General features: G+C 41.8%; 2 protein-coding genes across 4 annotated transcripts in view; one reads left to right on the forward strand and one right to left on the reverse strand.

Annotated features, from left to right (window-relative positions):
- Window positions 1-26984, forward strand: BUB1B (BUB1 mitotic checkpoint serine/threonine kinase B). Of its 3 annotated transcripts, none has more exons than XM_062623283.1 (23): window positions 1-142; window positions 523-676; window positions 2202-2261; window positions 2486-2630; window positions 3438-3634; window positions 3727-3905; window positions 4011-4204; window positions 6075-6169; window positions 9406-9632; window positions 10483-10595; window positions 11945-12042; window positions 12331-12383; window positions 13035-13119; window positions 13824-13926; window positions 14595-14881; window positions 15787-15977; window positions 18375-18524; window positions 18689-18801; window positions 19076-19237; window positions 19898-20040; window positions 22006-22177; window positions 22317-22423; window positions 26438-26984. In XM_062623283.1, exons 2-23 carry the CDS (start codon window positions 534-536, stop codon window positions 26628-26630), a joined length of 3210 nt encoding a protein of 1069 aa, XP_062479267.1. In that variant the 5' UTR covers window positions 1-142; window positions 523-533; the 3' UTR covers window positions 26631-26984. The 3 variants fall into 3 exon arrangements, with proteins under 3 accessions (XP_062479267.1, XP_062479269.1, XP_062479268.1); XM_062623285.1 differs by having other exon boundaries at window positions 18378-18524; XM_062623284.1 differs by having other exon boundaries at window positions 526-676.
- The window catches only part of PLCB2 (phospholipase C beta 2), a 277519-nt gene that overhangs the window by 146952 nt on the left and 103348 nt on the right, over window positions 1-27219 (reverse strand). The gene's annotated exons all lie outside the window — the stretch shown is intronic.

A 27219-nucleotide genomic window follows, 5' to 3' on the forward strand; every position in this document is an offset into this window, starting at 1 on the left:
GCTTCTCCTCCCTCTCGGTGGTAACGGGCAGCCTGCACGGGGTGGGGGAAAGTCGCCGCCGCGCTCCTCATCCCCGCCGGGCATCGCCTCAGCGCAGGGTCGAGACCTTCCCGTGCTCCCAGCCCGCTGCAACTGCTCGTAGGTGAGGAGCCCGAGGGGCCTGGCTCGGTTTACGCTGCTGCCTGGGCGGCCTTCGCCGGCCTCTGAGGGGGTGGTAGCCTCGGGGGGGGGGGAAGGGAGCAAGCAGGTGGGGAGGGAAACGCTTTAATCTTAGTAGCCTTTGCTGCTAGCATCACCTGCCCGAGGTTCCTGGGGGTGAAGAAGTGCTTAGCTCTTGTTCCGTGTAGTTCCCGTGGAGGGGAGTTATGTGTTCCCAGTTGCCTCTGAAGGCTGGGGACCTGACCGGTGTGCTGCTGGCCGCACAGAGGGAGTGCGGTGGATGGGCTGACCAAACCAGCTCTGCCGGAGCTCGGTTTAGTACCCTACTAATGACTCAGTTCTGTGCCGTTTCTGTCCTTAAAGCAGAGGCCGTCATGTCGCAGGACTGCAGCGATGAGTGGGAGCTCAGCAAGGAGAACGTGCAGCCCCTGCGGCAGGGCCGTGTCATGTCCACCTTGCAGGAAGCCCTGGCTCAGCAGGAGACCTCCAGCCACACTGCTGTTCAGCTCAAAAAACAGTGAGCTGACATCTTTTGACACCTTTCCCCTTCTCTTCCTGCCTCCTCCTCCTGTTTTATATGTCTTATTTAACTATTGATATCGTAGGCATTAAGAAAAGCATAAATGAACTGAGGATAGTCTGTGCTATTACACTCCAGGTCTTTAGGACTAATGCTGTGGGTGTTATACAGTAGACTACTATTTGTATGTTTGTAACTGCATTCAAACAGCAAACACTAGGGAGATTCAGTTGCGTACATTTAAGTGTACTCATTAACTAAAATACTTAAAAGTTTACAAGGAGGAGAGTGTTTTTTGTCTTTTCTATAGTATTCTATGGCAGCAGAGTGGTTTTTAGGAGGTAATTATTTCCTACTATCAGAATGCAGACACAACACGGTTATCTCTGTGTTGTCTGCATTGCAAAGGCTGGACGAGCAAAGTCAGCTTGGGTCTGGTCTGTCTTGCACACGGTATTGTATGGATACAACTGTATGACTTCAGGGGGCATCTGTGTCCTAAAGCTGTTCAGTTACAGTTGTATTGGCTGGTGCTCCAATGTGCATGCTCTGTGAAGGCCAAGCTGACTTTTGTGAAGAGTCTGCATAGTTGTGTCTGTCTGTACTATGTTGTCAGAATTGGAAGTACTGGTGCTTGCCATGCTGAACCATGTGGGTGATTTCCTGCAAAGTCAGCAGAGTCTGTGAACACTTGTCAGCTGCATCTGGATGTATTTTTCATGGAAAGCCATGGAATTATTATTGTATAGGGATTTGCAAGAGGGTTTGTCCAACTTGATTCATGTTTGTGAGGTGTGATGATTGAGCAGAGCTTTCCAGTAAGAAAGAACTGGGGAGTTCTACAGGGTCAATTCCGAGCCAATGCTAAACACAAACTACTGTTCTTATCTAACTCCAACTGCAAGGTGGTTTTCTGTCTTAATGTGCTTCCTGAGGGTGAAGTCATCATACTGTAGGGATGGAATGATGCACAGGATTTGAAGAATGAGACAAGATGATGGCTGCCAGTCTGGCCACTTAAATGTGTTTTCACTGTGTTCTCTGGTACAGTTCTATAGTTGTCTATCATCAGGCTTTTCCATCCATCTGTGTGTGTGTTCCAACCTCCTTCTATACTTAAATGAGAGATGCTTCATGCAAAAATTAACTTTCACAATATATCTGTCTACTACTAACACTCCATAACAGAACATTCTGTCAAGGGAGACCATATAAGCTTTGTGATAGTAAATATTCTTGGGAATAACCTTTGGAAAGCTGCATATCTGTTATTATTAAATAATGATACATTTCCCAGTGCTTTCATTTTGAAGAAGGGTGAAAAAGTGTGGGTTTTTTTAACTATTTTTTTCATTATTCCAGTGTCAGTGAAAGCTCAAGTCTAAATATATGCTAACTCGGCCTTTCTTTTAATACACCTGCAAAGTGGTGTAAGTGAGAGTGAAGGTTTTAGCTTGCAGTGTATTAAAAGTCTCTGCATTTATACACCTGTATTTATTGGTTTCATGTTTTTGTTTTCTAGGGAGTTTGAATCCGAAATCCGATTTTACTCTGGAGATGATCCACTGGATGTCTGGGACCGGTGAGTTCCCTTTTGTTTCAGAAGAAAGAATAGAAAGGTCAGATATCCTTGTAAAAGGTTGGGGAAAATATTCTAGTTTAATAAGATAAGATTTTACAACAGGTTTTTTATGGTGTGTTTCAATACTGTACCCCATTGTTTTCTAAATCTCCATGTGTTACACAGAAAGAGAAGCCTTGTGTCTTACTCAGAACTGACTTCCTATTTATATATCCCATCTGTAGGTATATCAAGTGGACAGAGCAAACCTTCCCCCAGGGTGGAAAGGAGAGCAATCTGCCTGCCTTACTGGAAAGGGCAGTGAAAGCTCTAAATGAACAGAAACAATATTACAAAGATCTCCGTTACCTTAACCTGTGGCTCAAGTTTGTAAGTGTTTTGTTAATATTTTGGGTGCTGCTTTGTCTTGGTATTATGTCATGTGTACACAGTTAAGCTGTTTTTTGTAACAACAGAGTCAAAGTATATATTGTACAACTAGTTAAATATCAGAAGTATCTGTAAATGTTGTCTACTCCTGAATTCCACTTCTCATTTTCAATATGATATTCAGTCCTTTTTGGGGCTATTCAGTTTGGACAGATAGAAACTCCACAAATTCTGTTTTGGAAAGCTAGTGTGAATGAGTAGATCTTGATTATTTAAGGATAAAAGTTATTAAAGATCCGTTTTAGATGCTGTATCTGTCCTACCAGGTATTTTAACTTCTGTTTTGTATCCACATCCTGGGTTTAAGCAAAACCAAGCTGAGTGTGATCTGGTCTTGCCCTGTCTCTCCATTGCTATAGTTTTTGTTGTTCTTGTCTTAAAGCAGCTTTTCTCCGGGTTTAGATTACTGAGCTCATTTACCATTTCCTAAACTGCTAGGAAATATGTTGTACTTTGTCTAAAGCTAAAATAACTATTAGGAATACTAACATGATAGAGTTCAATCATAGAATTGTATCAGATAAAAAAGAAATTACTGACTTCAGCTATATAGGCTAAAATTAATGGATTGGTGATAACACTGATATAGGCATACAGACAGTCAGAGGTTTTTCTTGGTACTGTTCTTCTATTGAATACTTTTCCTTAGCCTTATGTGCTGTGTATGTCCTGACCTCCTGTAAGACTTGTATTGAAATTGGAATCCCTTCCAGTCCTCCAATTACTGAAATACTTCACTTGTTTCAGGGAAATTACTGTAATGAGCCCTTGGATCTGTACAGTTACCTTCACAGCCAGGAAATTGGCACAACACTGGCGCTACTCTACATCACGTGGGCAGAAGTACTGGAGGCTAGAGGAAGCTTTAAGAAAGCAGATCTGATACTCCAGGAAGGCCTTCAGCGCAAGGCTGAGCCTTTGGAGAGGCTCCAGTCCCATCACAGGTAAGCTTGGAGCTAAAAGGAAGAAGTTTTACATGCTTCCATGGCTTCCTGGAGCAGTGAAGCTGATGCTGACTTCTCCAATATGTTCTCAGGCAGTTTCAGACCCGTGTTTCTCGTCAAACACTACTTGGCCTGGAGGAAGCTCCTGATGAAGAAGAGACAGGACTCCTGGGAGCTGCAGAACCTCAAAGAACCTCCCTGGCAGATCTAAAAGGCAGGGGGAAGAAAAATGTGAGAGCCCCAATCAGCCGTGTAGGAGATGCACTTAGAGGTATATTCAGTTGCTGAAGCAACATATTATTGGGAGAGTTGCATCTCTCTGTGGGATTTGCATTTGAGTGTGATAGTTAATTTGCATAAATCTTTTTGCTTATAGCCACAAACCAAAACAGAAACTTCCAGACTCCAGCTTCTCGGCAGCTTTCCAGCAATCCAGGTTTTGCTGTGTTTGATGAAAATTCAGCTTCTGGACCTGAGATTCCTGTTCTGACACCTCAGCCATGGACAGCCCCTCCAGCACCAAGGGCCAAGGAGAACGAATTGAGTGCAGGACCTTGGAACTCTGGCAGGGTAAGGAGTCTCCAAGTGGACTGGCAAAAATAAAGTGTAAGCTGATGACTTCTGGTCCCTGAGATAAAAGTTATCACCTTTCTCCTTTGCCTGGGGTTTGTGTCTATTTGGATGTGCAGGTCTTCCTAGCTTTTCCCTGAAGAGTCTCTGGCTATGTGTAACCTGTTGAAGCTCAGCAAGCTGATCTTGCTGGAGTAAGTTTAAAAACCTCTCTAGGGTTGTTACATCAAGAAATTATAATTCTTGCTAACCAACTAATAGTTGGTGGAGATGGTCTGCATGTCTGGAGGGAAGATAAGAAATAAATATAAGAGGGAAAACATTAGTGAAAGAAAGGGAGAGAAGCCAGCCGTTAGTTACTTCCGGAAGAAGGAAGAGTTAAATTTGTATCTAAAATACAACCTAAAGGAAGAACTTGTTGCCTCTTCATATGAAAATAAGGCAGGTACAGCATTCTGTATCTCTGTTTTGAAGTGCATGCAAGCAAAACAGAAGAGTGGAGATCAAAGGAATTGGAGAACTACTGTATCAATGGAATATTTATCCTGACAGTAGGGTGACAGCAGTTTTCAATGGTTCAAGCTAGTGCTGGAGACACAAAAAGAAGCAGCTGTGCTAGAGGTGTTTAAACTGTTCTAGTGAAGTTGTCCAAGATGTTATCTGAAGGAGATGAATCCTATAAAATCACCTGTTTCCTAGGCTCTTAGATAACCCCCAGTGTTCCCCTGTTCTTTGTAGATTAGAGGAGAAGAATAGAAACTAATTGGATGATGAAAAATGTTTTAAGACTGCTGAATATAGAAGTTGTTGTAAGTGAAGCTTAGAAACAAAAACTAGGATGAAGGGAAGAAGGCAGATGGCTTGGAATTCATGGAAACTCCAGGAATAGTTACTACCAGATCCAAAGCATATTGATGAAGTGAATGGGAAAGTTCAGAAAGTCACAGGTTTAGTTTAGGTGAGAAGAATGAGGAGGAATTATCAGCTGCCTTGTTGAACTGCTTAACACGTTCATTCTGGTCTTCCAATTCTTCCATATGCTTTTGATGTCTGCCCTTAGAGTTGTCTCCATTTCCCCTTTAATGCAATTTAATAGATTTTAATTAAAAATAAAATAGGTCTGTAATTAGCAGAGAGCTGAGGATGTTCAATGCCCCTTCACTGAGGTGTGGTGCTCATTCTGGCTTCTGTTACAGTCAAAGAATAACCTTTTCTGAATGCTTTGTGATACTGAAAGCTGCACAGAGAGAAGAGGCTTCACTTGGCCATCTTCACACTGGCAGTAAAAGGGAACACTTTGAAAACTGATGGAGAAATGTCAGTTTGTGAAATATTCTTAGCATGTAATTTCTGCTTAAGAGTCTAGGGGAATAGTCAGGTGAGAGCAGCATGTTCTCAGACTGAATTCCATCTGTCTTCTCTCGAATAATGGACCACAGAAGTTAGGGAGGTTTTGTGATGCTGGAAAAGCCTCTTGAGAGGGAAATTGAGAAGTCTAGAGGTTCTTGGTGGCCAGCAGAACTGGGGCAGTCTTGGCTGAAAAGTGAGTACTACACCAGGAAAACAGACGAGGAGCAACCAAGATTCTCAGGTTGACCAGCATTCCCTCAGAAACAGCAGCTAGGTACTGATGAGGACATGCAGGAGGCCTGTGTCTTGCTACTTCAGGTGCTAGTGTTCAGCTGATGGTCTGTAACTGTTTCTGTATCAGCAGAATTAACCTTGGAAAAGTCTTATCAGGTCTAATGTGTTTAACTAACAAAACCTACGCATGAGCCAAAGCCTGGGAAAAGGGAGATTCAGAGTATAGAGGAATGTAGAGTCTAAAGATCAATCTTTAAGCTGTTAACATTAACTTTTCCTTCCTCAGCGTCCTCGCAGCAGTGTGAATTCTGGTCCAGAAGTGTCCTACCCACTGCCCAGTTTCACCCCATATGTGGAAGAGTCAGCTCAGCTACAAGCCATGTGAGTCTTTGCTTCAGTTTGCAATGGGGATTGCGTTTGAGATTATCAAAGCTGCCTTGAAAACTTCTGACTCATTTTGCCAAGTAGTTAAGCCTCTAAATCTGCAAGAACTTAAAGATCTGTCAACCTGGAAGCTTTGTGCTTTAGCAGATGACAGAGGCTTCAGTAGGGGATGCATAAGAACATGGGAAGCTGCCGATGACCTGGCTGCGCTCTGGGGAGTCCCCTCCTGAAGTCCTGTGTCCAGCTCTAGGGTAAAAGCACAAGAGATTGGTGGAGCTGTTGGAACGAGTCCAGAGGAGGCCATGGAGATGGTGCGAGGGCTGGAGCAGCTCTGCTCTGGAGCTGGGCTGGGTCAGCCTGGAGAAGGCTCCTGAAGGGGAGACCTGAGAGCAGCTCCAGTGCCTGAAGGGGCTGCAGGAAACTTGGAGAGGGGCTTTGGACAAGGGCCTGTAGGGACAGGCCAAGGGGAATGGTTTTAACCTGCCCGAGGGGAGACTGAGCTGAGCTCTTAGGCAGAAGCTCTTCCCTGTGAGGGTGTTGAGGCGCTGGCACAGGGTGCCCAGAGAAGCTGTGGCTGCCCCATCCCTGGCAGTGTTCAAGGGCAGGTTGGACACAGGGTCTTGGAGCAAGCTGCTCCAGTGGAAGGGGTCCCTGTCCGTGGCAGGGGGTTGGAACTGTGTGAGCTTTAAGTTCCCTTCTGAGCCAAACCCTTTTGTGACTCTGTGATTCTATTATGTTTTATTTTTGGGTGTGTGTGTGTGTGTGGTGTGGTTTAGCCATGTTCATGAACAGCATAAACTCTGCCAGCAGAAGTGCTTCTTTGCCAGCACAGGCGCATATACTTCATGTTGCTGTTGAAGTAGCTTAATTAATTAGGGATATGACTTTTCCAGCTTTTTGACATATCTTTGGTAGGAAAATCTTATAGCATAGATGTGGTGTCAACTAGATTTAGGCCTTTTATTAACTACTTTGGTTTTACACACTGACTTCTGAATTGCTACAGTATTATTCAGACTGCTAACAGCTGCAGATGCCATAATTTTTTATTCCTGCTCCTCGATGAGCACGAATACAGGCTGAGAAAGTTGGGGCTGTTCAGCCTAGAGAAGAGAAGGCTGCGGGGAAACCTCATAACAGCCTTCCAGTGTCTGAAGGGGGGCTATAGGGATGCTGGGGATGGACTATTCATTAGGGACTGTAGTGACAGGACAAGGGGTAACGGGTTCAAACTGAAACAGGGGAAATTTAGACTGGATATAAGAAAGAAATTCTTTCCTGTGAGGGTGCTGAGGCACTGGAATGGGTTGCCCAGGGAGGTTGTGAATGCTCCATCCCTGGCAGTGTTCAAGGCCAGGTTGGACAGAGCCTTGGGTGCCATGGTTTAGTGTGAGGTGTCCCTGCCCATGGCAGGGGGCTGGAACTGGATGATCTTAAGGTCCTTTCCAACCCTAACTATTCTATGATTTCACTATTGCTGTTCATTATGTAGAAGCCTGTATCGTATTTATATATGCTAATTATTTTAATAGCTTAACTCAGTATGTTTACATGAAAACACAGTTACCTCTCTTAGGATGCTGTTTGCTATGAAAGCAGCCTCAAAGTGAGAGAGGCTTGCTGCTGTTTTCTTGTACTTTTGCACTCGCATCTATCCAGAGTTTTAGTCTGAAACAAGCTCTCCAGGTTTCCATGACAACAGTGTTGCTTAGGTCATGGACAAGTTTGCTGGTTTGCCTGAAATTCCCTTCCTGCTAGTGCAGTGCTCGCTGAAATGCGGATAAATCCCAGGAGATGCTCTGTGTTAGAGCAGGTGAAAAAACGTTGTTTTGCAAAGCTGCTCCCCTTTTTCCGTGGCTGCTGATGGCTGTAAAATACACAGATTCTTCTTAAGACAGAAATGGAAAAGAATGCTTGTTGTTACAGCCAGCTTTCAGGGCTCTGCATTGTATCTAATCAAAGAACAGTACAAGGTAGCTAACAGCATGAATTTTTCCTGTGGGTTTTGTATGCTGCATGTGGACTGCAGAATAGCCCTGGCCAAGAACATGCTATAATAGAGTTTAAGAATATGCAAAAGAAGTCTAAGCTATAACACTTTCTTTCTCCTGAAAGTCAGTGATGCCATAGAATTGAATCTCTTGACATGCTGGTCTCTCAGATGAGAAGTTATTACTTACAGAAGGCAGCACCCTTATACCAGGGAAAAGGAAGGAGTGGGTGGGAACTGTGAGCATCATTCTAAATTAGCTGGAAGCAACTTGAGCAGAGAGTTTCCATGTAGTTTTATCCATGCAGCTAGAAGTTTAAAAGCAGCTCATTTTTCTGCCTTTGATTGCATTTCCTCACTATGCCCCATGGTCACCAAATCAAATCTGAAAGTGTTGAATTGAAGCTGTAAACATGATGCAAATCATGCTGTCAGTTGTCCTCAGATTTGGGTAGGACTCTGGAATGATCTTGGTAATAAACAAACCCCCACTCACACAAGAAAAGCTTTAAAATATACCCACCCATTAGCCTCGTAACCTCCCCAGTAATTTAGGGTTGTGAGTCCCTTCACATGCAAAACAAACCAGATGTCTTGGAACTGTGCACTGTGTTTTCTTCTGAATTATTTACCCAAACCACATTTAGCGCTTATTTTTAAGGTCAGTTGTTTAGATCACCTTTCATGAAGGTACAGATAATTGGCGGAGCCATCTGGATTACTGGTATGTATAAAACTACAAATTCTGGTTCCTCTCTCCTGAAATTGGCTGTAGCACTTTTGAAAGCACTTCCAAGCTAAGGAGTTGACAGTTAACGATTCCTTCCACTGTACAATGATGGGCTTTTGCAATGGGGTACTTAATTTCTGTTGCTCAGGATATAAAACATTCTGGTTGAGCAAATTCCCCCCCTTATTGCATCTTAAGTCTTCTCTTCTTTTTTTTTTTTTTTCCTTTAACCTAAAATGCCAGGCTTAATCTAGTCCAAGATCTTCATTCTTTTAAGTCAGAGAATCATAGAATCATGTAATGGTTTGTGTTGGAAGAAAACTTAAAGCTCCTCCAGTTCCAACCCCCTGCCATGGGCAGGGGCACCTTCCACTAGAGCAGCTTGCTCCAAGTCCCTGTGTCCAACCTGGCCTTGAACACTGCCACCATCCTGCAATTAGCTTCTGAGATTAGCTGTGTTCTCTCCTATGCTTGCTTTTCTGTCTCACAATGATAATAACTGTGTGTTTTCAGGACTCCCTGCAGAATTGAACCCAGCATAAATCGGGTTTTAAGTGCTCGCAAACCTGAGAAAGAGGAGGATCCACTGCAGCGAGTACAAAACTATCAGCAGGATACTCAAGAGAAGAAAGAGATGATGATGTACTGTAAAGATAAAGTTTATGCTGGAGTTGAAGAGTTTTCTTTGGAGGAGATCAGAGCTGAAATCTACAGAAAGAAAGCCAAAGAGAAAGCCGAAGGTGTGCTTCGGAATGGGATGACATAAAACTTTCTGTGATGGAATCATCGAGTTGTATTTATTGCTACCAGCATAAAGATGTTGTAGGCTTAAATTGTAGGTTTAAACCAACAATAGTGTGTGTGTGTCTTTTTAAACTAACATAGTAGAATACAGCAAACTGTAGAGAGAAAGGAATGTTCGGCTGGTGGGGAAGGACCATCATGGGACTGATAAGAACGAAAGAGACAGTAGATAAGATCTAGGGTGTCTGCCTTCAGGATAGCAGTGGCACCCAGCTTGGAGTAAGGCTGAAACAGAACAGAAGCCAGGAAATACCAACTGCTAACTTAGCACTAGGACCTTGTGAGTGTGCACAAGCACTGAGGTCATTCAGTAAACACAGTGAGGAAGACTGTTGGTGACCACCAGAGACCCTCCCTCAGCAAGGAAGTGCATGCATAATTAGAATGCAAATATTATAATTAGTTCTTGGGAAAATCTATGAATATACATGAGTATGCTAAATATGTGGCTCCTGTGAGTAAGTAATGGGTGTGCTCACCTTTGTGAAATGATTCGTGTGCCCAGAGCTGCTGTAAAGAATGCTGCTTTCTAAAACTCCAAATTGAGGCTTGGAGAGTTTCTCTGACTGACTTCTATGGTAAGACTGTCTGTTACTGCAGCTGCTTTTCTTTCTCTTTTTCCTGGGGCAGTTATTTAACTCCGAGGTGTAACATGTCTGACAGCTTTACATGTAAATGGGAAACGGGGAAAGAAACGGGAGGGTTTAGCACCTCTAAATGTAATTTAGGCTTTAGACACAGATGGCATGTGAAATGTGTTGTGCCATATAAGCTTTTCTTCCACAGAGGAGATGCAGGCCATAGCACAGGAGATGGATAAAATACAAAGGAAAATTGAGGAGCTGGAGAAGAAATTAAAGAAGAAAGAAGGTGATGAGCAGCAGCAACCTTGTGAACAGGTATTGCCTTCATTTAATTGTTCTTTTCCAAATAGCTACTCTTAAGTAAAAGTACGGAAGGAGGAATAATATCAGATACAGTTCTCTTTGGCTCACACTTGTTAAACTTTTGAAAGGATGCTTCAGTGTGCTGTATACATACACCACCTAGTAAATGAATGCTCAGGGAATTAATTCTTTACTTGTCCCCCCCTTGTCCCCAGGCCCTTTCCTTTCACTATAGGAACGTAAATCAAAGGCTTTCAGTTTTGTACTGTTACTTTACAAGTATTGTTGAGTTATTTAGCAACTGGACAAGATCCCTTATGCTAAGGTGTAAAGTTCTGAATTTTGGTAGTAAAGTTATGCCAAGTACTTTAAGGGCAAATTGCTCTTTCTTAAGCTCTCTTCATGGGTGGCCTCCTTTAATATAGAGAATTTGTATTGCAAAAGAAGACTGGAGAAAAGCTGGAACTAAGGCAAGAAGTGAAGGGTTGTAAAGTGGTGTGGGGTAACCCCAGCAGGCAATTAAGCATCACCCAGCCACTTGCTCACTACCCCTCAGTGGGATGGGGTAGAGAATTGGAAGGGTAAAAGTAGAAAACTCATGCACTGAGATGAGGACAGGTCAATAGATAAACCAAAAGCTGTGCATGCAAGCAAAGCAGAATAAGAAGTTCATTGTCTACTTCCCACTGCAGCCATATGTTCAGCCATTTCTGGGAGGGTAAAAAAAAGCAAGTCTTCATCATGGGTAGTGGTTACTTGGGAAGCCCAATGCCATAATTCTGAACGTTCTCCCCTTCCTGTGGATTTTATTGCTGAGCATGATGTAGTACGGTGTGGAATATTCCTTTGGTTACTTGGGCTCAGCTGTCCAAGCTGTGTCCCCTCCCAGCTTGTGCAACAACAGTTTTCTTACAGCTTGCAAATAACAAGTGAAAGTTTATTATTTAAAGCTTTTCCTTGTTCCCAGCTTCATCAGTTGGGCTAATATAGAAGGAGAACATGCTTTCTTTTTCTTCCCCACTTCCAAAACAATGCCTTAGTAGAAAACATTTTAAGTAATGAAATACAAAGCATGACTTTAATACAAGTTATGTAACTGCTTGCATATGTCTTAGTTGCAGTATAACTAAAGTGTCCTATGAGAGTTTTATATGGCAAAGAAAAAAATTATGCGTTTTAACTACACTAAGCAGAAGAACTGACTTTTCTTTCATGTAAGTAAAGAAAGTACAAAAAAACTAATGGCTGAAGATCACCAAGGCTTTAACAACCTACACAGAGTTATTACAATGTTCTTGGAACCTTGTTGCATGGCTTGGGATCCATCACGCTGGAACCAAAATACAGTTTTGTTTCTACAGCCACCAGAGGCAACTGAAGCTTCACCTCCTTTGGCACCGCAAGGTCTTACTTCTTCCAGCGCAACAGAAGTTGGGGAGAAACAGCCTCAGTCGCAAAGGTAATACAGGATTTTCTTTGCCAGCAATGAGAATTAGTGGTTATGAGTAGTTATGAGTAACATGGATCACGAGCAGGCTATTTCTGTAGGCAGAATGGAATATACCCCTCAGCATCAGCCTGTAACCAGGATCAGTAATCTGTCTTTATGCGTTTCTCTGTTATTTGTGTGAAGGATCTTAACTTCTTCCAAGTATCGGTGTCAGATTGCCTTGCCTTTTTACCAAATTTACATATGTTTCATGAAGGTGTATGAAATACAAGCAGCAACTTTGTGTCTCTTTCACAGTGAATTCCAGGTCTCTGAAGATGCTCAGCTCCAGAAACCATCTTGTTCTGAGGGTAAATGTTTACATTCTTTACCATTAAAGAGAAGACCATGTTAAAGGAATTGCTCTTTCATATGAACAGCAAGATTGGAACAAACAAAACCCAAAAGTCAAGGTGGATTAGAAGAACGAAATTGAGAATGTGCTAGTGGTGCATTTAACTGTATCTGGCAAAAGACTGAGCATCTGAGGTCACTCTGCAAGGACTTTGAAGTTGAAGAGCTTTTTTTTTTAGTAACTGGAGAGATTTCTTCACATTTGAATGTATGCAGAATTGCTGAAATCTGTAAAAGAGTTCAACATTAAGCTGGGTATTATCTTAAGTCTTCCTTTTACCTCTGAAGATTTGGTGGAGGAGTACAATCAGAAATTACATGTTCAGTTCTCTTGGGAAGGGTGTGTGCTGAAGAAGTTTTGCTTTTAGCCTTACTTGACTACTGTTGCTGTTGACAGAGGTTATCCAGCCTCTTGATGTATGCCCAGACACATGAAAGGGAAGGGTGGTTTTTTAGGAAGAGAGAGCACGTTGCGTAGCACATCACATAGCCCCTGCTCATTGGCACGACAAAACCCAGCTTTTTTAATGTCAATTCAGCAACTATTCCTTAATTTTCTCATTTTATGATTCTGTGATTAAATAGAGCCTCTTGGTTTTCCTTTACAGATGTTGGTTTCCTTCCCCCACAGGATCCTTCTGCGTTCTTCACCATATTTGATGAATCCTCTACTTTGGCGAATCAGAATATAAGGTAGAATTATTCAATTATTTCAAGTTTCAATTATTCAGATTTCAAAGGGAGGGAAACTGAAGTATCAAACCCCTTTGTGTGGCAGCTGAAATACTGTGCAGTTTCTTATATCGATGTGGGGTGGCTTTTTTGTTTATTGCTTTACTTCATTACTCTGCTTGCTAAGTCCATGATGAGGAAATACTTTCCTGTTGTTTCTTCCCACTTAAAACTATTTAAGCTGCTGGGGGCCTATAGGGATGCTGGGGAGGGACTCTTCATTAGGGACTGCAGTGACAGGACAAGGTGTAACGGGTTCAAACTGAAACAGGGGAAGTTTAGATTGGATCTAAGGAGGAAATTCTTTCCTGTGAGGGTGGTGAGGCACTGGAATGGGTTGCCCAGGGAGGTTGTGAATGCTCCATCCCTGGCAGTGTTCACGACCAGGTTGGACGAGGCCTTGGGTGCCATGGTTTAGTGTGAGGTGTCCCTGCCCATGGCAGGGGGTTGGAACTGGATGATCTTAAGGTCCTTTCCAACCCTGACTATTCTATGATTCTATGTGCACTCTTCATTCCAGAGAGCTGTATGCATTGCACATTACCGGTAGTTCTGTAGCAGAAAGTGATAGACTGAAACTGTTGGTACACTTAAATCTTGAGAATCTCTGTTGAAGATCAGAACCTTCTCCTATCAGTATTTAATGGACTGTAACTTTATCTTAGTTGTTCAGTAGATCATGCACAGAAAAGTGCCCGGCGCCCTCTCGCTGTTCAGAAACCTTCCAATTCTCTACCTGCAAATGAAAACGTGTCGCCAGAAGCCTGTGTAAGGAAACAGTTTCTCCAATAGCAATTTTCCTGTCGCAGAGAAAACCAGCATACAATCTTCTACTGTTGAACTGAGTGAGATTGGCTGGACTGACATGGTGTGTCACAAGCAAGGATATGCAACTTCTGTCTGGCATGGCAGTACTTGAAGTGGCTGATGTTCAGGTTATGCTGGAAGCTTCACGGTCTTATTAGGGTTTAAGGTGGCCAATACACCAATTGTGTATCGTTCTACTTTACATGTTCTGTGTGTCTTTGATACCCAGCCTTTTAGTTAATACTTTAATGGCTGGTCTTGGTCTTAAAGGTCTTTTGAACCTTGTTGATTCTGTAATTCTGTATGTTCTATGATTCTAATAATGAGCTTGTAATGGAACTGACTTCTGCAGTGTCCAATACTAAGTAGCTTTTAGCAGTTCATAGCAGCTCTGCAGTGCTCTAGAGGGTAACAAAGCTACTCTTTCTAGTTGGGGAAAAAATGTGCAATTACAGTGAGGGTTTAATAACTCAGTTTTAATGAGCAATGGAGTAGAGTCTGTGAAGACTGAGTGTCAGATCCATGTTGAAAGGTGCTGGGGTGGAAGAAAGGGGAGAGAATTGTTCAACTTTTAAATGGAAGGAAGATTTGACAGAAAATGTTTTCACTGTCTTTCTGCTTTCTTTCAGGATGAGCTGAATGGAATTGAACCTTTGGCTGAAGATGCAATTGTGACAGGTTCCTACAAGCACCAAACCATTTGTGCCAACCCGGAGGACACGTGTGACTTTGTTAGGGCTGCCCATCTGGCTTCAACACCCTTCCATGGGGTGGTAGCTCAGAGAATTCCAGATCCTGGTTTCTCCCAGAGTGTCCTGAAGGAAAACTGTCCCGCAGCTAAGAGCACACCCCCGAATCCAGAAATGATGGGGTGTGAGGGAGCGTACAGTGAAGCTCTGTGTGTAAATAAACTGAGGTAAGTAATAGGCAAGTATCTTAAGCCCTTTTCCTGTCTTTGGTTGTGCTTTTACTATTCTGTGGTTGAAGAAACAATTTCCTGAAGAGATCAAGATATACTGAGGACAGTCATTTCTCTAGCTCAGGGTCTGTTTTGCCTCAAGCGGATTTAAGAGGCAATAAAAGCCTACTTGGCTTTCCAGTATTACTGCTGCAGGACTTAACTCCACGTTTTTCCTACGAAATAAATTGCAAACAAAGTAATGAACACATTCTGTCTTTGGAACCAGAGATTAAAAGCAGACTCACCAGTTCCTTTTCTACCTGTGTGCTGCTGTAATTTTAGTATGTAAAATGCATCTGGTGATTGTGACTTAACTTCTACAGAGGAGAAAAGCTGGAGGAGAAGGAGAGAAGGAAAAAACCTGTCAAGCAACCTCCTGTTTCTTACTGTAAAGAAAACAGCTTCCATTGGGTGGGATTTTCTCAATTTAGAACAGTTTGATTTGCTAGCCCTTGGTATGTGCACACATAGACCGTGCTGAAGGTGTTTGCTTACTTGGTAAATTTCCAGATTATGATTGGAAAGAAAGAGCAAAGTTATTTCCCCCTCAACTCTCCACTGCTTTAAAAGCACTGTAGGTCTGAATTTTGGCAACGGAGTAAGTTAACAGTATTTCTGTTGTTGTAGCAGTCGTATTTAATGGTAGAGAAGATAAAATTCGTCTGCAGACTAAGATTCTGAGTGTAAACAGTCAGCTAATATGAAGCTCTGACCTAACTATTGGTTTTCCACTCAGATAGGAGAGGACTTTGTGCTAAAAAGGAGTCATGGGGTGCCCTGTATCCTTTCAGAATCATGAGGCTGATGTTGTCTGGACATTGTATCTTCTGCAAATCTAACTAACTTGCCTTCATTTACAGCCCAATCATGGAAGCAAGCCTGGAAGATACTCGCTCGTCAGGTGGTTCTGTCTCCTCAGGATCATCTCTTTCCTCTGTTACACAAATATCTACTATGAAATACCTGCATATCCCTCAGAAACTGGAACTTGCACACAGCTTGCCTGCTGAAACGGCTGCTGATTCTGGAGGGATCAGTGAAAACACTAGTGGTTAGTACGAAACTGAGTTGAACTCACAACAAAGAACTTGCATCTGTTGCTAAACTGTGGTGCTTTTCCTGTTTTTAGTATGTTCTGCTCCGCTTTCTGTGTATTTCCTGTTACTTTGACTTGTGACTAAGCTTGTGTCTCTATTGTCAGAGCAGCAGTGAGCAAAAGCTATGAAATACTTATATAGAAAAATTACACCCAAAAGATGTCAATATTAAGGTGATGGAGAAGTTCCTTAAGGTATTCAAGCAGGGGGGGTGTAGGTGTAATGAGGTTGAATTCTGAAGTAAAAAAGTTGGGCTGGAGAAGAGAAGGCTCAGGGGGGACCTTATTGCTCTCTACAACTGCCTGACAGGAGGATCCAGTGAGGTGGGCTTGGTCTCTTCTCCCAAAGAACCAAGGGACAGAACAAGAGGGAATGGCCTCAAGCTGTGCCAGGAGAGGTTTAGACAGGGGATTAAGAACAGTTTCTTCCTCAAAAGTGCTGTCAAGCACTGGAACAGGCTGCCCAGGGCAGTGGTGGAGTCACCATCCCTGGGGGAGTTGTTAAAAGGTGTGGATGTGGCTTTTGGGGACATGGTTTAGTGGTGGCCTTGGCAGTGCTGGGTTTATGGTTGAACACGATGATCTTACAGGTCTTTTTGAACCTAAACAATTCTATGAGTGGACATCAGTGAACTTCTAAGACAGCTTTGTTTTGTCTTGATTGGTTTCTTTGTAATCACACTGTGTGTTCTCCTGGTAAGTGCCACACTGAAAGAGGTGAATATGAATTTACAGAACTTATAGTGAAAGTTACACGTTTGGCTTTACATTTGCATTCTTAACTTTGCTGTAAACTATTGTGCTACTTCACAGTATGTTTCTTTTTCCTATTGAAAGAAAAACAATACTGGTATTTAAATAGTTAATGCTTTTTTTTTTCCACTCTTTCTATCCAAAGATACTCGTTCCTCTCTCTTATAAACCTTTATATTACAGTTAGGAAAGGAATGGTCATGGAAAGCCTTCAAAATCTGGCTTGTAGAATTAGGTTTGCATTGAATGATGGTTTTCAAGGTGTTTCACCTGCTTTAACTACTTTGATTTTGGTTTATGATATTTTTATTAGAATTGTGCGTCTGATGAAGCATGCTTGAGACCTGGAATGAAAATTTGATTAGGAGAAGAGTGGTGTCACTGATACAGCTGAAGTACTTTGGATAGATCTTACACTCATTTTCTTTATCGTATGCTGTAATCTTTAGAGCAAAATGAAGAATCTTTACAGATTCTTTTCAGGAAAAGGCATTTCTTCAGATGTTTTATTGGTCTTTTCTTAAACTTTTGATCATTCCTGTTGCTTTTTTAATAACTTGCTTTCTGCACAACTCCCTTGAACTGCAGTTCTCAGCCTGGAGGAAGTGATTCTACTGAGGACTCCTCAATGCTGCATAGAGCAGGAAAATTACTTCAGATGTCTGTCAGTGTATTCCTGTACAATAAGCCATTAATTTCCAAGGTTTGGGATTATAAATTATTGGAACACCTACTTAGCCTTTAATCTACAGTGTTTTCTGGATATACTTTCATGGAATTACTTCCCGAGCAATATCTTACTTGCAATGCTTTTCAAATAAATAAAGGAGTAGGTAATGACACTGATTCTCACCTTTGTACTATGAAAGCTTGAAATGCTTTCACCTATTACTGGTCATACATAGTCTTTGGGAGAGGAGGGCAGTAGAAGCCATCTAGTGCTGCTGTGGTTTACTCTGCCTGCTCATTTGAGAACAACACCTTTCTGGCCACCTTGTACAGACGAACTCGCCTACTGAAGGATTTTCTCTGTTCTGGCTCTTATGCAGAAAGAAACCCAGATCTACATGTAATTATTTTATGTGTCTTCCAGGAGGTAAAAGCCATTAGATTCTTATTATTTCAGTGAGCAGTAGAGTTGGAACCCTACTTTGTTTTCCTTTTCTAATGTAAATTCCCTGCTGTATTGAAAGGAGTAAGTTTTAATAAACCCCTTCATTTAAAAATCACACACTGATCACTCTGGACATGGTGTTCGTTTGCCAAATGAGTTTGAATTCTGCCATGGCTGAGCAGACTTGCCTAATAGAAATCAGAGCTTTCTCTTGTGAAAGATAGCATCTTGCATGACACCAGAGTAGAGCCATTGAGACCTCGGAGGAGATGGTCTGTAAGGTTATTCCAGAGATGAGCATTATGTTCATTTCACAGAACAAGAAGCTACTGGGAAGAGATGAATTGACTTGCTGGAAGGTGATGCAGTAAATCAGTATGCAGGTAGAAAGGTTCCAATACTTAAGTTATTTTTTCTTGACAGATAAAATCACCACAGAGACTCAACACCTGGTTTCAGCTCATCTTTCTATTACTTGTCTTTAGCAGGTGATGATGCAACTCAGATCCTGTGGAGCACTGAACAGCGTAAGAAGCTTTTAGATCCTATGCCAGAATCACTGACTGCTTCTCCCTATTTCCATCTGGAGACCGGCCCTCTGCCTGTCATGGAGCTTGAGAAAGATGTTGAGCTAGGTGGGTATGGCAGAACCACAGTGCAGGGGATCTATTTGTGTTCTGCTTGCTTTGAAATATACTTCATCCTCACTCATTCTATGTGGTGTAGATGAGGAATAACTTGAGCATCCTGGGTACTTGTTTCTGCTGTGACAGCTCATGAATGTAAACTTTCATAACAGGGAATGACACATACTGCATCAAGTGGGAATATTGGACCAAGGAAGAAAATAAGATGTTTTTTGCCATTCCAGCTAACATTCCCCAGTTGGATGCAAAGGGATTTGCAATAAAGGTAACACATGATGGTGTTACGCAAGGAGTGTGAAATGTTAAAATCTATCTAGCCAATAGAAAGTAAAATGTAGTAGGTTTTGTCTTAATTTCTGAATTCCATGCATGAAACTTGTTACTTCAAGTCCTCTTTCTCATTGTTTGTATAGATAAAAAAAAATCTGTCTGTGGAAAGTGTCATCTTTAGTAAAGTGAGGAGGAAAAAAAGAATATGAAGATGAGCAATTTTTGTTTTATTCCAAAAATAAATGTTCTTCTTCTGTGCCTTCTTCTAGGTGTATTCTCAGCCCATACCCTGGGATTTTTATATCACCCTTCAGTTACAGGAGCGTTTGAATGCTGACTTTGACCAGAACTTCAGTGAGAACTGCTGCTGTTACCTGTTCCAGGATGGCTGTGCTGTTTTGCACAGGGATATCAATCGCTTCACACTTGGGGTCAGTGGAGCCAAAGAAAGCGCAGGTGTAGATGATGTGAACTCTTGCATAGGTACCATTAGTGAGTTGTTTGTCATTATGCTTATTGCTGAAGATGGATTTAATCCTGCAGTCTAGATGCTCTGGCTTGTGCTTTATCTATACACAAGTTGGGAGTGTCCATTACAGCCTTAGTTTTAACTGGTTTCTCCTTCATGGATCCTGTGCTTCAGAGACAAACCTGAACCAATTTTTCACATTTTCTTTATTCATGAGTGATAACCTGAGCCAAGAACCACGTTATTCCACAACAGTGGTTGCACCTAAAACTCTCGTTTAACTTGACATTAATCAGTGACTTACTATAGTCTGCTATAGTAAGGTTGTAGTGTCTTACATTTTAAATAAAGCAAGGATATTTTGAGTTGTTGCATATATGTAGCATACAAATTAAATAGTGATTTCAGTCTCCTCCTGATCTTTTGTCCACTTCTGAATAATAGTGTTTCCTAAGAGCTCATTCTGCTTCTAATTCTGGCTGGGCTGATCATAGGCAAAACCTGATTTTACTGAATTTGGGGTAGGACTGTTATCTCTGTGCAGATGAGTAAGAGGAAAAAAGGTGAGCTATAAATATTTAATCTAAGGCATAATAAAGACATGTTTATTCCTTCCTTTCAGGATGTTATCCGTGGCTCTAAGACCATCACAGAGGAAGTTATCCTACTGGTTGTTTATAATCTTCTTGGTGTGGTAGAGAAGCTCCACAACGCAGAGATTGTCCATGGAGATCTAAATCCAGATGTGTTCTTTCTAGGAGACAGGTTTGTCTCTTTGGATGAATGTGAGAGGAAATATAGTACTCGCTTTGGCTACTTGCTGCTCTTGTGCTTTTGTGGCTTCTCTTTAGCTGGGGAACTGCTATTGCAGTCCAGGGGGTTTTAGGCTACAGTGTGTCCTGAAGACAGTGAAAACACTTTGCTTCGGAATTTTTATTGTTTGCTTCTGTGGAAATAGTATACAATGATGTTGGAAAACTTATACTAAGAAAGTGGTTTTGCTATTGCATGTGTTCTCAAGCCTCTGCTTCAGCAATGTACTGGATGTTGGTAAATAACTTTCCTTCTGGTTTTATGTAGCCAAAACCCAGGAGATTAGAAGACAAAAGGCAGGTGGGACTGGAATATCCAGGCACTCTCTGCAGCACATTGCTCACCCTCCACTACAACCCAGCTTGTAACGTGATGCACAGATCTAGCTTTCTTCTCCAATCAGTTTCTCATAGTATGTTATCAAAGTCACATATCCCTTGGAATGGGATCTGTGAACTGAGCGTGGGAAGACAGGAACGTTTGATGTCTAATGATTCAGATAGAATTCCATTAGAAGAAATTCATTGTTCTTAGCCTTCACTGATAGATTAAAAATAGCTATTAACTTGAAATTACAGTCATCTAAAGGTATAGCAAATATATTCTACTTATAATGCATTTTATTTATACAATATATTATATATATGAAATACATATACTATATATAATTAATTTATAAATTACACACATGTATACTGAAGTTCTAATACTTTCCTCCCACGCCCCAATGGACTGTCTTGCACAGCCCTCAGGTTCCTCTTTTGGAAGCTGCTGATTTAACAGTGGCTGATGGGCTTGGATACTTCCTGCTGGATTTCTCTGTGGTGAATACAAACCAAACTAAACTGCAAAAAGGGAGGATAATGCATAAACTATCCTGGGACAAGTGCACAGTGTAAGTGCAGTGCATTGTCATCATACAGATCGTATAGTACCATACAGATACTCCTCACTGCCCTTCCTATTTGTCCTTAGAGTTGGGGACTAAGGAATGTTTATAAAAGTATTAAGAAGCTTAATTCTTTCTTGTATAGGTATTGAGATCTTGAAGGAGAGGGAGAGATGCTGAAGTTCTGCTATTCTGTTCTACAAACTAAGTTTTGGATAACTGACATATCAAAACAGCATCATCCTTAACCTTTTAATGCTTCCCCATTGCTTACTCTGTGTCCTGGGTTCAGCAGTAGCAGTCGTTTTTCTCATTCTTAGTAGCTGGTGCAGTTCTGTGTTTTGACTTTCGGCCTGGGAACAGGGCTGATCACACCAATGGTTTTAGTTACTGCTCAAATGTTTAGTCTGACCAAGGACTTTGTGAGTCTCGTGCCCTGCCAGGGAGGAGGGAAGTCGGGAGGAAGCAGAGACAGGACACCTGACCCAAGCTAGCCAAAGAGGTATTCCATACCACAGCACGTCATGCCCAGGATGTAACTGAGAGTTACTCGGAAGGGCTAGTTCACTACTTGGTCGGGCTGGGTATCAACGGGTGGTATTGTATTCTTTCCCCTTGTTATTTCCCTTATCATTATTATTATTGGTGGTGGTAGCAGTGGTTTGTGTTATACCTTAGTTACTGGACTGTTCTTATCTCAACCCGTGGGGGTTACATGCTTTTGATTCTCCTCCCCATCCCTCTGGGAGCAGGGGAGGAGGAAGGGGGGCAGTGAGCGAGTGGGCTGCATGGATCTGAGTTACTGACTGCACTTAAACCACGATAGAGATACTGGTATGGTATGATCTCTAAGCTTCAGGTTGCCACCTGGTTCTTCCTCATCCAGGAGTAGTCCCTTCAGCAGTAGTTCTTAAGCTAACCATCAGAGGGGAGCATTGACATGGCTACGCCTCACCTGCACTACACTCCCATTTCATTTCATAAACTTTGTTAGGTTGTCTTATGCTTCATTTGCTCCCTCTGCTCAGGATCTGTGATCCATTTGCTAATGAAGAGATGATGAGAGCTCTGAAGATAGTGGATTTCTCTCACAGTCTGGATTTGAGATTGCAGCCTAGAGTAAGCTTGCCCAGCAGCTTTCCCATATCCCAGACTCCTCATGGACAACAGCTTCTGGCAAAATGTCCTTCTCTATACCAGGTGAGTCTGTATTTAGCAGGACATCTTAGTTTCTGTGTTTCCTTTACAAGATTTCTTATTTTCTGAAGTTACATTTTGCAAGTGCTGTGGAAAGCTCTGATCAGTAAATATTGAATAAAAATGTTTGTTGTGATTGCAGGTAGACTTGGTTGCCATTGCAGATATAGTCCATTTGATGTTGTTTGGGGATCATATCCAGGTCTATCAAGAGGATTCCATCTGGAAAATCAGCCAAAATATATCAAAGTAAGTCCTTTATCAGAGGAGGCTGCTTGTAAAGAGACTTCTAACTTCTTTCACTTCCTTTACAAAGCTTAGAACTCTCAACTTATTGCTGTTGTTACCAAAAGCATTAGTTTTGTGGGGAGTGAAAATTTGAAGCTAATGGATGTGTTCCTTGTATAGTAGCTTTAGTGCTGTGTAGGAGACAATTTTAAGCTGACTCTGGCCTAACAATCTAGGTAATACCACTTTGCTTTTTCTACCCTTTCAGACCAGACTGCTCTAGTCTGGTTTCACTTGTTAGACCAAGCTTGGAGAAGTTTCTAAGTGGGTGGATGGTGAGGAGGAAAAAATTACATGAGCATGTTGCTTTAGAAATGCAGATTACTTTGTGTTCCTGCTTTTTTCAGTCTAAGCTATATTGAAGGGCTACCAAGGCTGATGCTATGGTTCAGTCTGTAACACTTGCAGAAGCAGCATACGTGCACAAGAAGGAAAATAATTTAAATACTTGCACATGCATCTTAAATTATACAAGAAACTTCTTTTTGGAAGCTGCTCTTTATCCTTGGGTATTAATTTCTGCTGCTCTCTCTTAGCCACATGTTTCCTCTCTAAGGCTCCTCTGCCTTCGTCTCACCTTTGTTCTTAGATGAAAACACTTGTTCATTTTGTTAGTCACATCCTGCAGAATTTTCTGCCTTAAGGTTTCATAAGGATTTTCCAGAACACTCTCTACATTCCAGAAGCTACTTGATGCATGTCTGCATTTAGGTATATTCGCATATCATAGTATATCAGCCGCACTCGCTGTGTGGATGTACTTCTATAACCATTGCTTGAAGAAAACCTACAGTCAGGGGGTTGTCCTGTTCCCCACCAACCTGCACTGCTTCCACCTCCTAGTTTGTTGCATTCAACCTTTGAAGAAACATCTCATCTTAAACTGTGCACAGGGGAAAAATGCTTTCTTCTTTACTGGCCATATATTTTTCTACTACAACCATAGTTACAAGGCTCTAGTAGGCTTCTGCTGTGTACTAACTACATGTGCTCTACTGTACCTGGTAGCTTTTGGTTTTGCTTCCAATCTACTTACAGGACTAAACTGTGAAGAACAAAATCATCAAGGGGGGTTGTTCTCTGAAGAGATGAATATCAGTGACTTACAGGTTGGCAGTAAATATGTATTTTATGCCACTTTTGTTTTAGAAATACTAATGAAAGGGAAACTAAATCATTGATGGAGACTAATGGGTCATGGTAGTAGGTGACTCTTTGAAAGGTACTTTGAAAGGCCTTTGTTCTCTATTGACAGATAAACTAGCATTCTATATCTCTTAGCTATGTAAATCTGCCCTGCACTGAAAAATAAGACTCCTGTTTATTAATTTCCATCAGAACATGATCTGATGTTAATGATATTTGGGATAGAGGGGCAGGTTTCTGGTAAGAGTTGCCTTTTACTTTAAATATTATTTATTTAATTCTACAAATGATTATACTGAGCTGCTGCAGATCAAGCCATGCAGGGCCTGAATTGAGAAGGTAGGAACAGGGTGCTTGGGACCTGATCAGGATGTGGATATGGGAAAAATAGCCTGGATAACTGAAGCAGGAGGAGCTGAGTAGCATGTATAGTAAGTCTGAGTTTGGAAGGATAGGGCAGGGGTCAGTTGGAAAAGAATTCTAATCCAAGCTGGGGGTGCTGGATTGAACCAAGACTTGGGTAGAAAGGGGAGTAAGACCTGAGAAGGGCTTTGGGAGCCTAAGGAGGAAGAAAGAGCCTGGGCATGGGTTCTGTGTGGCTGCAGCCAGGCTCTAAGGGCTTATTGCCTTCTCCAGTACCTCAGTGTGTAACTTTGCTTTGCCGTTGAGAGTACAAATAAGGAATTTCCATTTTCCATCCTGTCGTCTTCTTCACTTCTGAAGGCATGATAGGCTTAATATTCATCTTCTGTAGTTCTTTTTCAATGTCAAGAAGCCCAAGACCTGCTTGTACAGGTGCTTTAATTACACGTTGTACTGAAGTATTATATCAGTGTAAATGGGGCATTTCTTTATGTGAGAGTAAGGCATCTGCCCTGAATCTTTTTTCCCTTCACACACAGATCTTTCAGTGTGTCTGGCTCTTATTAAATTACATTTCCTCCAGTCAATTTGAAGTTTTCAATAAACTCTCAATCTCTGACAAGCAAGTTCCCCACTGCAGGAATCTTCATCCCCCAAAGGGGCTGCACGATGAAGCACTGCCCTGTGAGAAGAGTCAGCTGATAGATAATACCCTTGTGCTTTATCCTTTCTGTAGACTGATACTTGCAACACTCATAAAGACACAGGACTCTTTCCTGTTGCTTTTAGTAATTCTACTTTTCTTTGTAAAGCCCATGTTACTAATATCCCTTCTGCTCAAAGTGCTCTCCAAGTGACTTGTAAAGTGGTTTGGGGGTATTTTCTGTTTCTTTAGGAGCTGGTTTCTGTTTGTTGAGGGTTGCACTGGGGAGATAACTCTCTTAAAAGAATGGTATGAGAGTTTAGGCAGCGGCAAGTAGAAAGAAGGCTTCTTGCTAGAAGGCTGACTGGTGTCAAATGTAACAACCACCACCACCTTATGTTAAGAAAGCTTTACAAAAGAGCCTTAATTATTTTCAAGCATTAAGCACATTTAAAGATGGAAGAACGACTGGTAGAGCCACTACTTTTACCACCAGTTCAACAGAATACCAAAACAGTGGAAATTGCAAGGCAAAGCACAAAATAGTTCTTTTAAAGGCACTCAGTAAAGCAGAACCCACTGATTGAATGAATGCAAGCACTTACACACTGTAGTAAGTACTCCTGGAAAGGCAGAATGTGAATTATGATCAAGTTTCTCTTTTCATTTTTAAGCATTACTATAAGGTTGGCAACCTGTTTTTCAAGGGAGGAGGTTTTAGCATGTTGCCATTATTAAAGAAAGCATTTGGAGGTTTTTCAGCTCCAGAAGTGGTTTTATTTTTACTATAGTATTTTGGGCAACTTCATCTGTGGAGGCTTATGTGAGGTACTATCTAGAAGCTGTGTTTGAATTTTTAGGACTCTTTTTGTCATTCATAACTCCTAAAACATCTTTACCAACATTTAACCTCCTCTGTTATGCCTCTACCTTGTCTAAGTCCACAAGGAAAATGGCCTCAAGTCCTGTATACTCTTAGTTTCTTGGTTAGGTTCTATATGACTTCATCATTTTTTAAAACATAAGAGTTTAATAGTCCAGGCCAGATTCCTTCTGAGAGTGTGGCTCACTGAGTGGCTGTGTCTGAGTCACACAGCAGAGGCAGATAACTTCTTCAAAAGCCACTGTGACTCCTAGCTTGAGGGAGGAAAGCGCTTCAGTAGTCAGCAGCAGTGTGGTCTATGGACTTCAGTGTGAGACTGAAGAACAAAGGGTTAGCTCTGATACCACTTTTCTGATGCTTTTCATACTGTAATGAGTCACTTAACTTTTTTATTCCTGTTGTGTGGGTATATGGGAGAGGGGATTTATTACTGTTAATTGCCTTTGAAATGTTATCTCTGTGAGAGCTCTGGCAGATGGAAGGCAGGGAATAGAGACAGTAAAACTGGCTGTAAACCCCTTTTCTTTCTTGTTTTCTCTCACAGCTGTCCTTTAATATTGACCTAGGAACTTAGCTTGCAAATGGGGAAATAAGAGGTACCTCTATGCCTTATTCAGGAAAGGAGTCTGCCAACTTTGTTGGCTCAAGGAGTGCTCTTGATGACTCCTTTTAATGTAAAGTATGGAAATGATAATGGTCAGGTACACTAGAAGAGGCAACCAAAAACACTGGTTTTGATATCCCTGTGGCACAGCCCTACTGGAGAAAGAGAAAGGGGCCTACATGTATAAACTTACCAACACATTCCTGGCTTTCCTTTACATTTACTCCTGTGAGTGAAATTATTATTTCAGCCTTCCTTCTCCCAGGGTGTTTAGTGCTGAATATAAATGGGAACCTTGACATGTGTCATCCTGTTTCACTGCTCTGTTTGTTTCAGGACTTTTGAGAGTGATTTCTGGAGTAAACTTTTGGGAAGAATTGTGAATGCAGATGGTAAGTCCACAGTGCCTCTGCTGAAGGCATTAAGAGAGGAAATAAGCAACATGTTTGACAGCAGCTTCCAAGGACGACTTTGTGAATCCTTAGCTGAATTGGGAGAAACTCTTGGAGAACTTCCTGGGATTTCCTAGAGGTCAAATCCATTTTGTGTTAGAGAGGAATTTGTTGTTAACTTCTTATTTATTTTCTTCCAAGCATGAGCAGTGATTGTAGCTGGCTCTGCAAAGCTTCAGTCACACTGGACATGCTAAAGACTGTTGACGTTGCATTAGTGCACAGATAAGCTCCCAAGCCTGCTACGTGAACTGGTCCATGCCTGACCAGTTTGCCAGAGAACTGGTTTCACAACTGCCCCCTCCCCTTTCTGTATAGTTTAGGAATGTGTTTAATACCTGTTCACACCCCAGTCTCTGAAGTGTCTTTGCCTACATTTAGTTGGTCTTTTAATTAGTGGTTTTATAAATAAAGTTGTATTGTAATAGTAACTGTCATATTAAATGTTCTTGTGAGTTGGTCTTGAAGTTTTAATGTCTGTGCTGGATGAATGACTGGGAATTCATTGTCGCTGCTGGATACAAATTTGGTGGCTGCTTTCCAAACCACACAGGACTTCCTGGACACTTGAAGACAGCTTGAGTGATTCTACTTGGAATATGCCTTTGTGGATGATAAAAAGTAGATTGTCATGAGTGAAAAGGATGCATGGTGAAGTATTTGCTT

Source organism: Pezoporus occidentalis, unplaced genomic scaffold, assembly GCF_034315485.1.
Source record: "Pezoporus occidentalis ecotype Australia unplaced genomic scaffold, CSIRO_AGI_Poc_V1 ctg250, whole genome shotgun sequence".
Lineage (NCBI taxonomy): Eukaryota > Metazoa > Chordata > Aves > Psittaciformes > Psittacidae > Pezoporus > Pezoporus occidentalis.

Bases quoted from the DNA above. Each gene is read 5' to 3' on its own strand.
- BUB1B (XM_062623283.1), top strand. From the start codon at position 534: ATGTCGCAGGACTGCAGCGATGAGTGGGAGCTCAGCAAGGAGAACGTG. The intron at 18,525-18,688 runs GTGGGTATGGCA...CTTTCATAACAG, and splicing joins TGAGAAAGATGTTGAGCTAG to GGAATGACACATACTGCATC. The intron at 22,178-22,316 runs GTGAGTCTGTAT...TTGTGATTGCAG, and splicing joins AATGTCCTTCTCTATACCAG to GTAGACTTGGTTGCCATTGC.